Source organism: Recurvomyces mirabilis (genome assembly GCF_035927965.1).
Source record: "Recurvomyces mirabilis strain CCFEE 5264 chromosome Unknown scaffold_43, whole genome shotgun sequence".
NCBI lineage: Eukaryota > Fungi > Ascomycota > Dothideomycetes > Mycosphaerellales > Teratosphaeriaceae > Recurvomyces > Recurvomyces mirabilis.
This window is the reverse complement of record NW_027041977.1, coordinates 26,814-44,566: the sequence shown is the minus strand read 5'-3', so window position 1 is coordinate 44,566 and position 17,753 is coordinate 26,814. Positions and strand designations below refer to the sequence as shown.

The following is a 17,753-nucleotide window of genomic DNA, read 5'->3' as shown; positions in this document are numbered from 1 at the left end:
GTCTCGTCTTCTCCGTCTCGAAGCTCTCAAGTCCGCAGGAGGAACAGATCTCGGCATAATCAGCGGCTAGATCCGCCGTGCCAAGATATCGACTTGCTTCAAAAACTTCCCGTCGACTATCTCATCCACCAATTATCATACCACACAGAACGCCTCCCACGCCGGGACGGATTCATCGCCAACATGCCTCAAAATGAATACATGGAACGCTTCACCAAGCAGCACGGCAAACGACTGGACCACGAAGAACGAGTCCGCAAGCGCGCAGCGAGAGAAACCCACCATGCCTCCAAACAAGCCCAGAACCTCACCGGCCTCCGCGCCAAACTGCACCAACAGAAACGGCACAAGGAGAAGATCCAGATGCGCAAGCAAATTAAGCAACAAGAGGAGAAGAACGTCAAGGGCGCCGAGGACAGTGGGCCCAGCAGCACACCGTTGCCTTCATATCTGCTTGATCGAGGCAAAGAGACGAATGCGAAAGCATTGAGCTCAGCGATCAAGAACAAGCGGGCGGAGAAAGCGGCGAAGTTTTCTGTGCCGTTACCTAAGGTGAGGGGAATTAGCGAGGAGGAAATGTTCAAGGTGGTGAAGACGGGGAAGAAGACGGCGAAGAAGAGTTGGAAGCGGATGATTACGAAACCTACCTTCGTCGGACCGGATTTCACTCGGCGACCTGTGAAATACGAGAGGTTCATCCGGCCAATGGGTCTGAGGTACAAGAAGGCAAATGTGACGCACCCCGAGTTGGGCGTGACGGTGCAGTTGCCCATCATCAGTGTGAAGAAGAACCCGCAGAGTCCCATGTATACCCAGCTGGGCGTGCTGACCAAGGGCACGATTGTGGAGGTGAATGTTAGTGAGCTGGGGATGGTGACGGCGGGAGGGAAAGTGGTGTGGGGACGGTGGGCACAGGTCACGAATAATTGTGAGAATGATGGGTGTGTGAATGCTGTGCTGCTCGTTTGAGGTCATGAGTGGGATATGCTTGTGTGTGGGTTGTGGTATTTTTCATGCGGCTTAGCGAGGTGTCTGGCGTTCGTATCTGCATGTGATGACATTGAAATGCTCACAATCCTCCTTCACTTGACGTCAATGTCACTAGGAGCTCGTATCGGAAGCTTTTCACCCTTCTCCATCAGCTCTCCGTACCAAAGCTGTGCTCAGAAGCCCAGCGACTCTTTACTCCAGTCCACGTCTTGACGGCCTACATTCACAATCATCCTTCATCCAGTGTTCAGGGTCACTGAAGGCTGGAACGGGAGCAAGTTTGTGTTGGGATAGTTCACTCTTTTCTTCTCAGCGGAGTGGTTCTCTGCACAAAACTACTGCGCACCCTGCAGTCTAGTCTCCATCTCGATCATATACGCATTCGATAGGAAACGACATGTTGCCACCAGATATGAAGGCGAGTGGCACAGCAGCGTTCTGCAGAGAAAGCAATCTGCCGCAATCGAGAACGATGCCGCCGGCAATGCCCGCTGTTACGCCTCAACTGCGCTCTCAAAGCTGCAAGATGCATAGTCCCTGCTTGCCTAGCTATAACAGCGACTACCAGCCGTACAAAAGGTCGATGGTAATGGCCTCCAATGCCTCTTCCAGAGTGTCATGGAAGAAGTCTCGAATGTACAAGACGCTACAGCTACTTTCCACCGTCCCTTGCTTTGGGTCGACGAAGCTTCGGCGCCTGATAGGAAGTCGTTCGACAAAAGTATTCGATATCCCAGAAAAGCTGCGGGAGATGATCTTTCTGGAGCTGGAAACCATAGACCTGCTGGCCTGGAGCGCATCAACACATTCTTCGCCGCCCACATCAATGGGCTCCGCTGTGCTGGAACGGCGTATGAGCCTCGTCCCTACCGCCAAAGCGCACTTCCGCCTGACCTGTCTCCGAAAGTGTTCAGCAAGCCTGGTCGCTTCGTTCACCAAAATCTATACCCCCCTGACGAGGATACGGGGAGAGTGCGCGTGTAGGGGCCCAGAGTACGATGCGGCGTCCAGAACTCAGCGACAAAATGAAGCGCATGCTCATCGGCCAACCGCCACTCACCGAGATCGTCCTGACATCTATCTGCTGTAGCGCCAGGCACGACATCACTTCGACCTCGGACATCACCTTTTAAGCAATTGACCGATGGAGGCCGAGGTTCTGCGTCGTGAGCATCGCCTGTGTCCTTTTGCTGATATCGTCTATCATGCCGAACATGGCTATGTAGATATTCAACCATGTTTGTCCAACCGGGTCAAGGTCCAGAAGACGGACCCTTCGTATCGAGGCGCCAAGGCTGTCTACGAGGAGGATCTGGAAAGAGAGGCGAATGTGGCATCCCTGGAGCCTTATATCGCTGCCAAGCTCGAAGGTCAGTCATCTGGTACTCTTCTCTTTTCGGTGTGTCGATGCGTGATTTACTGACTGTCTGCGCAGCTGCTGCCCTCGGGCTCGTGATCCCTACTTTCGCTGATTTCAAGGAGGCTCGGGGCGCAAGGGTGCGGCACATGACATGACGGCGGAGTTGTCTCGACGCGAGGAGCTGGGGAAGTGGTCAGGGATGGATTCTTGGTATTGTGCGGGGTGCCATTGGCAGGATCCTGGGGCATACTCGTGGCGAGGTGAGAGTACCACGATATGTGTTCACTTGTCAGTGTACCTCACACCTCGATCGAATGATCCAGTTCGCGACCATGGTAAGTCGGCTACATTATACCTATGCCTAAGCTCATAGCACTCTCCCTCGCGCCGCCACTGAAATGCATGAACAACACCACCAGCACGGGTATGCCATCCAATCCCCAAAAACGCCATCATAATGCCACATATATCATGAAAATCATATCCACTCCATTTCAGCCCAAAAGACCAGCTAGACCTGCACCGCACTCCTAGCCAAACTCCGCTTCAACCCCATCCCCCCACCACTCCTCCCCGCCTCCCTCGCACATCCCCTCAACAAAGGCTCCTCCACAAACCCAGCGCCCCCTGCTGTCTCAAACCTCCCAGCTTCCTTGCCCAAACTGTATCCCGCGCTGAAGCTCAACGCACTCAAGAACACCACCACCCCGGCTGAGACAACCCATGTTAGAAGCGTAGGAGTAATTAATATTGGCAGGTCTTCATTCGAAGCCATTCGTCTGGCTTTCTTCAGAGCGCGGCGCTCGCGGCTGGAACTTCGGCCGCCGGTTGTGAGGTGCGGGGTGGCTTTGCGTTTGTTTTCTTTTAGACGGGTCGAGGATGTAGAGGCGGATGTAGAGGTTGAAGTCCGCCGGATCGTGGGCTGGAAGGTTGGTTCGTGCAGGTGTTGAGGAGGGGATTTGGGGCCGGGGAGTTCGGACTCCGGGAGGAGGCGGAAGGAGATGGGTTCGATGCGGTTGGGACGCGTTGGAGCTGCAACGATGGTGGTTTGGGGTCGTTTGATGGTGGTGTCTGGTTTTGAGAGGCTACGGGCTGCGGCACCGATGGAGAGGAGGGTCGTCAGACTAGCTCGCAGCGCTTCATCGTGTTGGGCTGCCGCATTGTAGGAGGGTGAGAGGATATTTTGTGGCATATGGCTTGGTTGGCGTTCTTGGCCTGTTGGGTAGGATTGTCTGGTTGTTGGCCGAGAGGGCTGGCGTGGGGAGGGGAAGTAGGATCCCGGTACTGGTGCGCTGCCGTGTCTGGCTTGTCCGGCTGCGGAAGGTGGGTGGGAGAAGGCATTGGGTTGTGGTGTGAAGCATTCACGGTTGCTGATGGGCTGATTGATCGCTGTGCGGTTCTCGTCGTCGGAGTCTAATCGTTGCGGCACATGTTCCGATGATGCCGATCGTAATGCGTGTCCCAGCTGAGTAGGGTAGATATGTCCAGGCAGCCGCAAGCCCTCTCCAGACGATGTCATGACCTGGTCCGACTCGCTCTCGCTCTCTTCGTACTCTTCCTGACTACTTGCACCGCCTCCTGCACTAGCTGGTCGGTGAGTGATGTTGAGATGCGATGGAGCGGTAGGACGAAGCGTCCGTCGTCGTCGGTTTCGAGGGTTATGCTGTATACGCAAGCCTGTCGTCACTACGTCGTCGTTGATTGAGGACAAGGACGACGACGACGGCTGCGATGCGATCTCAACCCACGATTCTGCGTGGAAACTGTCAGCATTGTGCGTAGGGCCCATATTGCGCAGTATTCGATGTCAAGTATCATGTTGTTATCGCTAAAAGCATGAGGGAAGCATCAGGCCTGGACTGACCTTCTGATCGCGTGCGCCGGTCGAATGACGCCGACCTCGAGGTCATATCCATGATGCGCTCCAGCAAACAAACAGTATATCGCTTGTCGACCTGTCACAACAGATACCGCCCAGAACGTCTCAGGATCTCTCCCAGATATGCGACAGCGCTCTCAGGTCTCGTTGTCGTATACTCCCTCAACCAAGGTGCAGTATCGTCCCACGGGACCCCACCACTGATGTACGGAGATAACAGATCTCTCGCCCAGTAGTCCTGCAGTTCCACTTGCACGAACGTGATCGCGAGAAGCGGCTGACGGGGATGTGATATATCAGGGTCCTACGACAGGAGCAGTACAAGAAGGGTAGTATCGTAGTATGTCTAAGACAGGCTGGAGTCGGTGTAACTTGCTGGCAGGTGATCACGCCCAAGGTGGCATGACGATCGCTTCGCTTCGGCTGCGTGGGGGCGGGGATGCGATGCGATGCGATGTGATTGATCGCGGGCCACTCCCCCGCTAAATATCAATGTTATTGAGATCAGAACAATGGCGATAGGGTTGATGGCCAGGATGAGGAAAGTAGAGTAGACATGCATGAGAGCACCCGGGGAGAGACGCAGGCAAGGTGGGAACGTATGCTGGAGTCCGCATCATATGAACACGCGGGCAAGGCATAATCAAGGTAGCGGATGGGATTGGATGTGAGAGAGACCAAGTATACCATATACGTTCGTACATCTATCCGCACTAAGAAGTACAATCCCATCCATCAACGCCGTCCAAAACACTTTTTCCAAACAATCGTTACGTTGCTCGCCTCCACCATCAGACAGCATGAACCAGATCAGCGGGAACAAACTCCTCAGCCATGCTTGCGCTTGACCTCGGCCTTCATGTTCGTAGAAACTAATCCGTGCTTCGTCGTCAGAGCCTTCGACGAGCTATCAGGTGAAGCACCCTTAGCAAACTCCCGCGCGAAATCCATTACACGATTCTTCTCGACCTCACCCTCAACACGCTGCGTCGACGATTCCTCCTAGAAAGTCGTCTTCTTGCCCTTGAAGCCACCAACAGCACCTCCCTTCTTGGCCTTCTGCTTTGACTCCTTTTGGCCATCAGACTTGTCCTCCTAGAACGTCATCTTCTTGCCGCTGAAGTCACCAAAGCCGCCGCGGTTAGTGGTGCCGCCGCGTCCACCGCCACGGCCCCCGCGATCCCCAAATCCGCCGCGACCACGGCCTCCGCCGCGCCCACCGCGGTCTCCAAAGCCGCCGCGGCCACGTCCTCCCCCACGCCCGCCACGATCGAATCCGCCACGGCCACCACGTCCACCGCGGTCGCCGAAGCCACCTCGACCGCCTGAACCACCGTTATCAGGACGAGCGGAAGCATAGTCAAGACGCACTGGACGGCCAGCAAGATCAGCGCCCTGCACAGCCTCGAAAGCAGCAGTAGCCTCATCGATGGAAGACATCTCGACGTAGCCGAAGCCCTTCAAAGCACCAGTGTCGCGATCGGTAGGGAGACGGACAGCCTTGATGGTACCGTACTCGGAGAACATCTCGGTGACCATGTTCTCATCGGCCTCGAAGCTAACGTTGCCGACGAACAAAGTCGAGCTTGGCTCCTTGGGTGTGTCGCCATACTGCTGAGCACGGGCAGCGCCCTTCTGTTGAGGAGTCTGGTTGTTGTCGCGCTCAGCACGTGGCTGGCTGAAGTCCAGGCGGATGTTGCGACCATCAAGCTCAGTGCCGTTCTTGGCCTCAACGGCGGCAATGGCGCTTTCAACGTCCTTGAACTCGATGTAGCCGAAGCCCTTGCTCCTGCCAGAGTCACGGTCCGTGATAATGCGGACACCAGTGAGCTCGCCGAACTCTTCGAACTCGCGGGTAAGCCACTCCTCATCCATGTTCCAGCTGAGCTGGCCAACGAATAGGTTGTTGGTGGCATCCTTCATCTCGCCGTCGATCATGACCTTGCTGCGCTTGGGAGTAGACTGAGTCTCGGCCTCAGCCTTGCGCTTCTTGCTTGGCTTCTCCTCAGCGGCAGGCTTCTCCTCTTCCTCTTCATCGTCGCTGTCATCTGAGTCATCCTCGTCGTCATCCTCCTCAGCCTCGCCATTAGGCTTGAGCTTGGCGGCGGCCTCATCATCATCATCTTCCTCGGAGTCGTCGCTGGAGTCGTCATCGGCGTCGGCCATCTTGGTGTCCTTGACTGCACCAGCCTTGACATCCTCCTCGTCGTCGTCGCTGTCGTCCTCATCGCTCGAGTCTGCCTTGGCCTTTCCGTTCACAGCACCATTAGCTTTGCCGTTGGCCTTGGGAGCTGCGGCCTTCGCTGGTGGAGCCTCATCCTCATCGTCCGAGTCATCGTCACTGCTGTCGTCCTTGGCGGCGGCGCCGTTGGTCTTTGAACCGGTCTTGACTGGGACGGTCTCCTCTTCGTCTTCGCTGCTGGCAGAGCTGTCGCTGGTTGCTTCCTCCTCCTCAGAAGATGGCTCGGGAGTAGGCTCCTTCTTCGACTTCTTGCTCTTCTTCTTCTCGACAACCTTGGCGGTCTCCTTGGCAGAAACCTTGGATGCGGCCTTTGGAGTCTCGGACGGCTTGGTCACGCGACCTGCCTTCACCTTCTCGGTCGGCTTAGCGACTTGTGGAGCGACAGCGGCAGCCTTGCTACCCTTCTTATCCTTAGCCATTGCTGAAGAATCTGTGACAAGTGTGTATGTCTGCGCGATAGTCAGTGATCAGCCCCAAAGTAGTGACGGCGTGCAGTAATCTCTCTCTTTCGTCTCAGACACCCAGCAGCAAGAGCGCAAGCACTCAAGCGCGAATAAGCAACAGTAGCAAAGCAATAGCCCACGAGTAGCCGAAGCCACAACAAGCCCTCAGTAGCCCAGTCCTTGCCGCCGAAGCGACTATGAAGCCCACGAGTCGACACACACGCGAAGGTGTATAGTGTCTAATGCCAAACAGCCCACTGGATCGCAAGCGAGCAGCTGAGTGTCAAGGCGCTGCGTTCCCACAAGGAAGCCGAGAAACTGTCGCTGCTACTACGCGATCAACCTGCCCAACAAGCCCACGACGGTGCTCGTTCACGGCGCTGATACCAGCGGTGAAGAGATATTCTTTCAGGAAGCCAACGAACCGATTGATATATTATCCCTCAAGTAGCCCACTGATTGAGAACTGTTTGCTGCGATATGCCTCGATATATCCCTCAGAAATGGAGTGTTGCGTAGAAGTTGTGTGGGTAGAAAATCGTTCTCGTGCGCAAGAAAAATGCGGTGATAAAAGCTCGAGTTCTTAGCGCCGCGCACGGACGAGATTGATAAGATCTTCGGGAAAGATAATCATTCGCCGACCTCGAGTAGTGGTTGTTGCCCAAGCAGGCAGGACGATATGGACATTCACAAACAGCGACCATCCTCAACTCACGGGACGGTCAGAGTATAGCTGGAACTGCTATATCGTCACTGGCAACTGGCGCGCTGGGATCTGCAACTTTCTGCTCTTGCCACCGGACAAGGCCACAGTTTTCCACCACTCAGGGGCCGAACATGCCGCGATAACACAAGTACCACAATAAAACATCATGGCTCCCTCCACACCCTCCAGCCATCGCCCTCGGAAGAAGAGAATTGGCGAGCCCATCACTTCAAATGGCACCGTGACGACCGATCCGTCGACCAAACAGGACAAACCCGCCTTCCCGCTCGCCGCCTTCTTCTGGCCAGCCAAAGGCACAGGTCTGTCCCAATGGATCCTTCTCCCCATTATTCTCATGATCGTATTTCTGTTCAGATGGACGACCGCGATGTGGCCTTACTCGGGCATGCAAAAGCCACCTATGCATGGTGATTTTGAAGCGCAAAGGCATTGGATGGAACTCACTATCCACTTGCCTGTCTCACATTGGTACTTCCATAATCTGGACTGGTGGGGTCTGGACTATCCGCCGTTGACGGCTTATCATTCATGGGTGCTCGGACAGATTGGGTGGTTGGTTGAGCCGAACTGGTTTGAGCTTTATCTGAGTCGTGGGCTGGACGATGCTGGGTTGAAGGTATTCATGCGGGCTACTGTCGTGGTTTCCGAGTACCTCGTCTACGTGCCCGCCGCGGTTTTCTGCGTCCGCCAACTGGCCAAGCTACACAACATCAACAACTGGGAGTCTTCAATCGCGCTCACAGCCCTGCTAATGCAACCTGCCACCCTGATCGTCGATCACGGTCACTTCCAGTACAATACGGTCATGCTCGGTCTCACACTTGCAACAATCGCAAGCATGCTTGCCGGACGACCATTATGGAGCTGTGTGTTCTTCGTGGGTGCTCTGGGATTCAAGCAAATGGCACTTTTCTATGCACCAGCAGTCGCGGCATATCTGGCTGGCGTTTGCCTATTCCCAAGAATACAGCCTCTTCGATTCTTCGGGCTCGCCATCGTCACCTTGGCTTCGTTCGCAGTTCTGGTCTTGCCACTAATACTAGGCACAGCATACGACGCATACCGTAATGTGCCTCTACCATCAGATGCTGCTTTGCCACCACTACTGACGATGATACCATTTGACCTGTCAGAGAAAGCCTGGTACTATCCATACGTTGTTCAACTCGCGCAGGCTGTCCACCGCATCTTTCCATTCTCGCGCGGTCTTTTCGAGGATAAAGTGGCGAATATATGGTGCGCTGTCCACTGCTCTGGTATACACAAGCTACACCAATACGACTCCGCCTTGCTTTCGCGTGCGGCACTGGCCTTGACACTGACATCTATCGTGCCGCCATGCGCACTCCTGCTCTTCTTTCCGAAGAGAGAAGTGATCCTTCCCACCTTTGCAGCCACGGCATGGGGTTTCTTCTTGTGCTCTTATCAGGTTCATGAGAAAAACGTGCTTTTACCACTCCTACCAATGACGCTTCTGTTAGCTAGAGAGGGGGGCATGAAGCCTGCTATACGAGCCTGGGTCGGCTATGCCAATATTCTCGCATGCTGGACTATGTTTCCGCTGTTGAAGAGGGACGAACTGCGCATACCGTACTTCGTGCTAACCGGCCTCTGGGCATATCTTCTTGGACTACCGCCGCTCAACATCAGCGCTTACATGATCTCTGGCGGAGATGGCGGATTGCATATTCCAAGCAAAGCCATCCACATTGGCACATATATTGCAATGGTGGCGTGGCACTTTGGTGAGGCCTTCGTACCGCCACCGGAGAACAAGCCGGATATATGGGTAGTGGCAAATGTCTGCGTCGGCGCGGCAGGATTCGGCTTGTGCTATTTGTGGTGTTTATGGCAGGCAGTGCAAGTGAGTGGTCTGCTGGGACGAAAGACTGAAGTGGTGAAGAAGATGCAGTAATCGTAATGAAGCACTAGCTTGTGGATCGTAGATATCTGTACAGGTTTCTACACACTAATCATACAACATATCTAAGCGTCTCGCGGGAGTGGCGATCTCCATTCTATGCTGCGCTCGTCGTGCCAGTATGCCCGTCGTCCTCAGATCTTACTCCCCAACGCCTGTTCGCAATGCTGAAATCAAACTCTCTCTCTATCCATCCTGCACCACCTGTACCATCTCAAGGCAGACTGAACCCGTATCCCTTCATACATGTCTTATATTGTCCTACCAGATCTTTACACGCATCTTGTGGATCGGCGGCAGTGGAGAACAGCATACACTCGTCTCGGGCGGATTTCTCGTCTTTGCAGACGCAGCAGGGCTATCCATACCGCGTTAGTAAGCTCTTGATAACGGACGTACTTGTCAGTAATGCCTTGCCTTGGGTTTCTGTGTCGCCTCTGCGCCTTGGGATTTGAGATCGCCCGCTAGGTTATTGGGCTGCATCGCCATTGCTGCTAAGGCATTAGCGATAATCGCGGATCCTATTGAAAGGGGAATATACTGTTCAGTGTGGCTGGCATTGTGAGGATGCGCTGATGTAGATGATTTGGAAATATTGATGATCTTTATGTCTTTAGACAGATCGAGACTTTGTCAGCAACATCGATCGGATCTCGGCAGTCATGTTTTGAGTTCTGGATCAAGAACCCTGTGCCGTTTAATCTGGTCATCATCGCCACTTCACCTCAACATTCCAACCTCGTCAAGTAAGGCACGGCGAGAAGCGAACTCGTCGCTCCTCAGGTCTGCTGCTGACCTGCAGGGGGTGCAATCACGTCTAATCTGGGATACAGACGCTCATTCGACACGTGAATTTGTCATGGCGTCAGTACCAGTCGAAATATCCCTTCAAAGTGGAAAATACACAACAGCCGGCCTTCATTGAATGTTACCTGTAACCTGCTGTACTCCTACTCTACTGATTCGCAGATTAATCACAAGAGGGCTAATGTGTAACAGTCATCGCGACAACATGGAACCAGGAATTGAGGACTGCCAAAGCCACTGGGCTCACTATTTGACCAGACGTACCGAAACTAGCACCGAACTCGCTGCTCTTCGTTGAGGCAATCCTCAGCCAACTCACATCTCCTATGTAAATGCAATCCAAACGAGGTGCTGAGATGGTGTCCTCAATGTAGCTCGCGACAAAGACTGGCCCGCCACATCGGGAAGGATTCCTAGGATAGTGGTATTCCGTAGCTTTGAGATGCTTTGTCGTTGCGGCTTCTTTCTTCATGATTGCGAACCGCGACCATAATCTTTACCGAACAAGTACCGTCTATAGCAAGGCACGCTGCTGTTAGACTGCTATAGACTCGTCAGTCTCGCGAAACGCAAATGAAAAACAGATGTCCTTCGGCTCGTTAACTTACAGCCAAACGAAGAAAGAGGAAACGAACGGCTGAAGGTTTGACTGCCATTTAACGACGTAGGTTGAAACCGCTTCCGGTAGCGTACCTGGGTATATGCTGGTCGATACGCTGGCCTGAATCAAGTCATGCCGCTGTGCTGGTGTTAGGTTGTAGATTGGGAGGACGTGAACCGCTGTCGTCCAGGCGCCGAAACCGAGCATCGCTAAGTCAACAAGCGTTGCAGTCGTCACACATAGAAGTGGCCCAAAGCGTCGTACAAATCCCAGACGCTGGTTGACTCTGCGTGGGAGCAAGCCCATTTTCAGGCTTTCCCTAATCTTGTTCAACTTGATAGCAATATAGAGGAAGAAGATCAAGTTGAGGCCGAAGCCGGGTGCTGCCTGTGAAGCACATCAGTCTTCCGTCGTCAAACAGCTGTGAGCAGGTGAAGGCGTAAATTTCTAGCATACTGTAAGGAAGGGAGGCACATAAGGCGCAAATTGGAAAAACGGTCGTAGTGCTGCCCCCACAGCTGGGTCGCCCGCTACGAAAGCCGAACGATTACCGATTACGATCACTGGTAAGGCTACAATGACATACGCAAGGTGAGCTATCCAGAGGAAGTGATGTAGTATAGGTGGCATAGCTGCAACGGACCGTGTTGTTTGAGACTCGTTAGAGGGCCTACTATCGAGCAGACTAGTCTATATTAGAAGTATCAAGGGCTATATCTATCCTTAAGGCATTATTAGTAACCAAGTTGACCCAAGAGATAGCAGATATAGCTTTTCTCTTCTCCCGGAGGCATTGGGGATACTGTAGATGTAACATTCACGTAAACCTTGCCCTTGCATATGCAGGGACTTGACTCAGCGAACGGCCTCGACCGCCGAGCCGCAACGCCACGATCGCCCCACCAAAAGTTCCTCGGTCGCATCCCTGAGGCCACGCGACTTTGGGGTTTGAATGTTGAAGGCGAAGCACAATAATAATAATTGCCTTGTTACAATCCCCTAGGGAGTGTGCCCAGCGTAACACTTTGTGCGATGGCAAACACTTGGTCTATCAGAGGCCGCGCTCTGAAGCTCAACACCGCTGCAGATGTTGAGGAGCATTCCAAAGATCTGCGGGCGAACGACAATATCGAGGAGATACATCTCGAAGGCAACACTATAGGTGTTGAGGCTGCGGCGGCCCTCGCATCGATGCTTGAGACGAAGAAGAAGCTGAGAATAGCCAATCTTGCCGATATCTTCACCGGTCGCCTGCTCGCCGAGATTCCACAAGCTCTTACTAGCCTCCTGCAAGCACTCCTCAAGTGTCCCGAGCTCCACACGATCAACCTGAACGACAATGCCTTTGGCCTCAACACTGTGGAACCTCTTCGGCCTTTCCTGAGCCAACACACACCACTCCAGCATCTCCACCTCAATAACAACGGCCTCGGACCAGCGGCGGGCGCTCTAGTGGCTGAGAGCTTGGCACAATTGGCTGACAACAAGGCAAAGGCGAAGTCAGAAGGAAACAAGAATGTGCCTGATCTCGAGACGGTGGTCTGTGGGCGGAATAGGCTGGAGACCGGGTCGATGAGCGCGTGGGTCAAGGCGTACACGGCGAACAACAAGGTGCAGACGGTCAAGATGGTGCAGAATGGGATACGGCAGGAGGGTATTGCTACTTTGTTACAGCACGGTTTGTCGAAATGCAAGCAGTTACGGATATTGGATCTACAGGTAAGATCATCCACATAGTCCTGATACTGACTCCACTAATGTTTATGCTTACAGGACAACACCTTCACATCCCTCGCCGCCAAGACTCTCTGCAACACGATCTCAAAATGGCCCGTCTTGATCGATCTCGGCGTCGGCGACTGTCTACTGAGTGCTCGTGGTGGCCTCCAGCTCGGTGAAGCGCTTTCACATGGTACAAATAAGCAAATCGAGGTTCTGAGGCTACAATTCAACGAGATCGACTCGAAGGGTGTAAAGGCTATCTGCGATGCGGCACTACATGACACGGCATTACCACGACTGCGGAGAGTAGAGCTCAATGGCAACAAATTCAGCGAGGAGGATCCGAATGTTGAGAAGTTGCAGGAGTTACTTTCGGCGCGGAAAGAGGATGCGGAGCAGAAATACCCAGGTATTGATGTGGATGATGACGATGCGTGGGGCGTGGATGAGCTGGATGAGCTGGACGATGAGGACGAAGATGACTAGGAGGATGAAGTTGCAGATGAGGAGAACGACCAGGAAGAAAAGATTCTCAAGGAGGCTGACCGGGCTGAGGATGAGCCTGTGTCGCAGAAGAAGGATAAGGATGTTGATGAGTTGGCTGATGCTTTGGGTACGACGGAGTTGAAGTAAATTCAGTCGCGATACACGTACTGGATCTGGGGTAGCACCTTTGATGGGCTGACATTGGCTTTACTGCTTTGAGATACCACCTCGCCATCGACAGATGAGCGTGAGCATTGCGAAAGGTGCGTGCAACAAGTGCATCATAAATCTACATAGGTTTGACGGGAGTCATGCCAAGCCCATAGAAATCATCTCTCCTAAAACCCGTCGGGCTCTATCATTCACCTCTACCATGCGATTCACACCCTGCACCGAAGTACGAAAATTTGACTAAAACTGCAAAGCGAAGAAGATCAACCTCTCCTTCTCCCAAAACACCGTCCCCAAATACAACCCTTCCCCAACCAACCGAATCTCATCCCGAATCCAATGCGCCACGAAACTCGTCTTCGAATAATCAAGCACAATACACTCCTTCCCATCCACCCAGCTCTCGTCTTTATAAACCTGGGCTAGGATAGCATCGAGACCGAAGACGGAGATGCGGTTCACGAGGGCGGACTTGGAGGCATCGAAAATCTTGCCTTGCCAGGCGAAGAGGTTGATGAATTCGGCTATGGCGGGGGTGAAGGTTGTGCCTGGGATGATGAGGGCGGTGCCGTTTGCAACGCCGTTGGGGATGGGGCCGGGTGGGGAGGAGTCGAAGAGGATTTCTAGGTCGTCTTTGGACATTTGGAGGAGGGTGGCGGAGGTTAGTTGTTTGGTCATTTTGGGTGATTGTCAATGGCTTTTTTTTCTCTTGATGTCGATCTTGATGTCTGGCGAGTTTGCAGTCTTTCCCGTGGCAGTGGGATGTCTCGAGATATACGTGGTTGTTGGAGATGTGGTCAGCCTTGTGGCTGCGGCTGACATGCCTTTCAGCTCTCGCTACTGGATCTCGAATGGGTGACTCGTACGCATGGCGGCTTACCGCTGATATATGTCGTGGAGTGATCTGCGGTAAGATCATGTCGTTTGGTGGCGTGATGTAGTAAGGCGTTCAGCAGTGGAGGCACCAGCCGCGAGGCATGCAAACCTGAGATGCTGCATTTCTTGGCTGATCCATTTGCTATAATCCTGGTGGTGCAAGATATACCGCTAGAAGCCGCCTCCACCGCCCATCAGTCCTCCCAACCCGACTGGGATACCCAAAAGACCTAGCACCACCGATCCGACCACTGGTAGTAATCCCGCCACCAATTTCATTCCAGTCCGTCCCGGCGACCCCTTCTTCTGCTTCTTCATCTCCTCGATCTGTTTGTTCATTGCGTCCCTCTGCTCTTTACGCAGCTTCGATTCGTTAGCCTGTAGTATCCGAACCGTCTCATCGAAGTCGAGTTTTTGCGCACCCAGTTTTTGCTGATACGCCAGCTGTAATTGCTCGTATTCGTCTCGCATTTTGCGGGACTGGTTGCGGCTCTCGTAGCGGAGTAAATCTTGCTCTGCGTGGACTCTGTCGAGTTTGCGCTCGAAGTCTGCTTTGGCGTGTTCGAGGGCTTCTTGGACGTCGGCTTCGTTTTGTTCGAGAGCTTTGTCTAGATCGAACTGGATTTGCTGGAGCTCTTCTTTGTACTTGCTTTCTAGGCGCTTGACTTCCTCGTTGACTGCTGTTCCAGCTGAGGTATCGATAAGATCTTTCTTTTGATCGACCAGCTCGGACTGGATCTGAAGGACCTTGGGTTGTGCTTCGATCAAGCTCAAGATGAGATTCAAGGCAGAATCACGGGTGTCTTCGAAGCGAGCTACTCTGGACCCGCGTGAGATCATCGGCTTCCAGTACGTCTCGTCGTCGCATAGCTGCTTCTCTCGAGACTCGCCCATGTCTACCTCACCAGACTTTGACAGCTGACCCCAGCGAGTCGTCGCCAAGACCACATTCTGCAGTGGTTCGGGGCCAACGAGTTCCTTGAACATCTTCAAGTTTCGCAACGAAGAGCCGTACATGCGTGGGTCCATGATCGATTGCAGATATATAATTCCGGTGAGCTTAAGATGTGGCGGGTTTCGGTAGCTGAAGTCGAGCCAATCTGCGATGGATCGCAAGACTTCCGTCTCGCTGCGTGTCGTGTCGTTGAAGCCGGGAGTATCGATGAGTGTGATGTGTAGGCCAGCATAATCGAATTCGAATGGTTCGACTTCGGCGGTGACTGCACAAACTACTTAGCCAGGACGACAGCGACCGTCGACGGACAGAGATGCATACTCACAGGATTGCAGTTCATGGCCAATTCCGACGTCAAGATCGCTGGCCGTTTGGATGAAAGTGCTCTTGCCTGCGCCTGTCACGCCCATGACAGCGATGCGAACGCTGGGCTTTCCCATGGCCTTTTGCTAACAGCTTATTGTGTACGACCGTATCTTGTATGTAAGAATATATCTCGGACGCAAGTCCACTCCACAAGTATTGAATTGCATCAACGACCCGTGACCACGTTTGGGAGCACTTCTAAGGTTCTCATGCTGTATTCATCAAAAAGGCTGGGCAGCGCCCGAGTTCCGATCAAAGATCACAGCCATGTCGAAAGCAGGTGTTGCATAGCATTGGCGGGCCAAATGCGTGTTGGGTCCGGTGAACTTCACCATGATTTTGACTTCCAACGTACATGGTGGCGCGAGCTATGTGCATTAGCGAGACGCCACTTCATGATGGATTTATCTTGCCCGGACACTAGTTCCTCTTCCACCGGTGAGAGATATGGCGAATGAACGTCGTAACACCGACAGCGATCAGCTGGGCCTGTGATTGATCTGCATACTGGCCCCCATTTCGCTAGCCATGGCCGCTCACACGTCAAGCCATACAATTGCTTTGGCCCACACCTGCGAACGCTCATAATCCTCACCATCATGCGTGCCGTAGCGAAGCACGGCTGGATGCACCACTAATTTGATGCGCTTGCCGTCCAGTCTGTGATCCTTTGGATCATCAAGCTTATGCAAATTGTGCGCCTGCATAAGAGTCGAGTCCACAGCGAATGGCTCTTTACGCAGGTCGGGCAGATACGAGCATCTGATCGCCGTTCGCTGCGTCCACAATCGCATTGCCATACGACCAGCGTCCTCGAAGAGTTGGGTCAACGTCTTGCGAAACCCATCTTTGGTCGCAGTCTCCATAGACTTTATGTTCAACAACACTGCTACTGGCCCCTCCTCGAACGAGCGTGCAGCACGCAGACACTGGTCTCGGCAGCCGATACGCATCTCCTGCCTGAGTCCCTCGGCAGGGGCACTGGTGTCGTGCTCTTCTGGCATGAGAAGTCGTAATGTATCGGATCTCCAGACATTTGCAGACCTAGCATCCACTGTAAGGTGTCAGTCACAACGCCTCCGTGCTAGCAGAAATTTGACGAACGCACCTTTGGCTATACGATGTAGATACTGCTCTAGAGCGTCCGCCGGATCAGGTCGTTGCTCTAGGTGGCGAAAGTTTTCCGGGAGTGAATCGAAATCACCATCCATACCATCCGCCATGAAGAAGAACGGATTTGTCAATACTAACCGATGCACTGCAGCCGATAGCAAAGCTGTCACACAAATTCGAGGTCCAAACTGCGGTTCGAGCAAGCTGAGCATGACAGCCTTTCCAGTCACATCTGCCACGCCCGCTTCGTTAAGCTCGCCATCGAGAGCCTGTAACTGATCGTTAGATAGCTTGTAAGCGGCTACATGATCAATGCTGTATGTTTTGGCAATCTGCTGGATATCGGCCTGGAAATCCGACAATCTCTGGTTGACCTGGCTATCCTCAAAAGGTTCCCATCTGGTCGGTTGAATGTCTTTGAACGCAGTGCTCTGTAATTCTCGGAGCTCAGCTTCTCGCTCCTTGACATCGGTGAGGTACTGCTCTTTTTGGTCGGAGACATGCCGTTCTAGATCCGTGATAACGCCCTCCTGCTGACGGACAGCGTCTTCAAGACGACGGACCTTGTCTTGGAGCTGGGAGATGTATTCTTCCGGTCGAATTGCCTGACGGTTCGAGACGTAATCATCTTTGCGGGACTGATGGCTTTGCGCATAGTCGTCACGGCGGCTTGATCGTGCTTGCGGGTACCCAGGCTGATGCTATCAGCTGATCTTACACATGCGGCATCGTAGTCAATCATACCCTCTGCGCATATGCGGAAGGCCCATTTGTGGTTGACGAGCGATCCATGGAGGACGGCTCGTTGCCCATGCTGCTTGGCCTCTTCTCAGAGATGGCTGGGGCGTCTTTGCGCGGAGGTACGGGGGGCCCTGGCTTTGATGAGCTCTGTCATGACTTAGCACAAGAGACCTTGTCGAGCTATACAATATCGATCATGGTCATGATACCTCGCGTCTAGGGTACTCGCTGGTTGGTGACAGATCGTTCTCTCGGATGAACTTCTTGGCCTTGTCTTTGAAGTTACTAAAACTCATCCTTGGAGTACAAGTATAAAACTTCAGGTCCGTTGGCTGCTGGGCAATCGTTCGCTA

General features: G+C 53.4%; 9 protein-coding genes across 9 annotated transcripts; 4 read left to right on the top strand and 5 right to left on the bottom strand.

Annotated features, from left to right (window-relative positions):
• Nucleotides 1-183: 183 nt before the first annotated feature.
• Nucleotides 184-969, top strand: NSA2 (Ribosome biogenesis protein; the record flags this gene model as incomplete). Its single annotated transcript, XM_064843138.1, has 1 exon — nucleotides 184-969. One exon carries the CDS (start codon nucleotides 184-186, stop codon nucleotides 967-969), a length of 786 nt encoding a protein of 261 aa, XP_064689257.1.
• Nucleotides 970-2,134: 1,165 nt separating this feature from the next.
• On the top strand, nucleotides 2,135-2,505 carry LTS14_010461 (uncharacterized protein; the record flags this gene model as incomplete). The annotated part of the gene is made up of 2 exons (XM_064843137.1): nucleotides 2,135-2,360; nucleotides 2,426-2,505. The coding sequence occupies 2 exons, from the start codon at nucleotides 2,135-2,137 to the stop codon at nucleotides 2,503-2,505; spliced, it is 306 nt and encodes a 101-aa protein (XP_064689256.1).
• Nucleotides 2,506-2,861: 356 nt separating this feature from the next.
• Nucleotides 2,862-4,266, bottom strand: LTS14_010460 (uncharacterized protein; the record flags this gene model as incomplete). The annotated part of the gene is made up of 2 exons (XM_064843136.1): nucleotides 2,862-4,102; nucleotides 4,215-4,266. 2 exons carry the CDS (start codon nucleotides 4,264-4,266, stop codon nucleotides 2,862-2,864), a joined length of 1,293 nt encoding a protein of 430 aa, XP_064689255.1.
• A 1,058-nt stretch (nucleotides 4,267-5,324) lies between these two features.
• Nucleotides 5,325-6,890, bottom strand: NSR1 (nuclear localization sequence binding protein; the record flags this gene model as incomplete). The annotated part of the gene is made up of 1 exon (XM_064843135.1): nucleotides 5,325-6,890. The coding sequence occupies one exon, from the start codon at nucleotides 6,888-6,890 to the stop codon at nucleotides 5,325-5,327; it is 1,566 nt and encodes a 521-aa protein (XP_064689254.1).
• An 896-nt stretch (nucleotides 6,891-7,786) lies between these two features.
• On the top strand, nucleotides 7,787-9,556 carry ALG6 (Glucosyltransferase-like protein; the record flags this gene model as incomplete). Its single annotated transcript, XM_064843134.1, has 1 exon — nucleotides 7,787-9,556. The coding sequence occupies one exon, from the start codon at nucleotides 7,787-7,789 to the stop codon at nucleotides 9,554-9,556; it is 1,770 nt and encodes a 589-aa protein (XP_064689253.1).
• Nucleotides 9,557-12,002: 2,446 nt separating this feature from the next.
• Nucleotides 12,003-13,178, top strand: rna1 (Ran GAP Rna1; the record flags this gene model as incomplete). The annotated part of the gene is made up of 2 exons (XM_064843133.1): nucleotides 12,003-12,689; nucleotides 12,744-13,178. 2 exons carry the CDS (start codon nucleotides 12,003-12,005, stop codon nucleotides 13,176-13,178), a joined length of 1,122 nt encoding a protein of 373 aa, XP_064689252.1.
• A 411-nt stretch (nucleotides 13,179-13,589) lies between these two features.
• Nucleotides 13,590-14,027, bottom strand: LTS14_010456 (uncharacterized protein; the record flags this gene model as incomplete). Its single annotated transcript, XM_064843132.1, has 1 exon — nucleotides 13,590-14,027. The coding sequence occupies one exon, from the start codon at nucleotides 14,025-14,027 to the stop codon at nucleotides 13,590-13,592; it is 438 nt and encodes a 145-aa protein (XP_064689251.1).
• A 369-nt stretch (nucleotides 14,028-14,396) lies between these two features.
• Nucleotides 14,397-15,620, bottom strand: LTS14_010455 (uncharacterized protein; the record flags this gene model as incomplete). Its single annotated transcript, XM_064843131.1, has 2 exons — nucleotides 14,397-15,445; nucleotides 15,506-15,620. 2 exons carry the CDS (start codon nucleotides 15,618-15,620, stop codon nucleotides 14,397-14,399), a joined length of 1,164 nt encoding a protein of 387 aa, XP_064689250.1.
• A 462-nt stretch (nucleotides 15,621-16,082) lies between these two features.
• On the bottom strand, nucleotides 16,083-17,472 carry LTS14_010454 (uncharacterized protein; the record flags this gene model as incomplete). The annotated part of the gene is made up of 3 exons (XM_064843130.1): nucleotides 16,083-16,600; nucleotides 16,655-17,354; nucleotides 17,404-17,472. The coding sequence occupies 3 exons, from the start codon at nucleotides 17,470-17,472 to the stop codon at nucleotides 16,083-16,085; spliced, it is 1,287 nt and encodes a 428-aa protein (XP_064689249.1).
• Nucleotides 17,473-17,753: the final 281 nt, after the last annotated feature.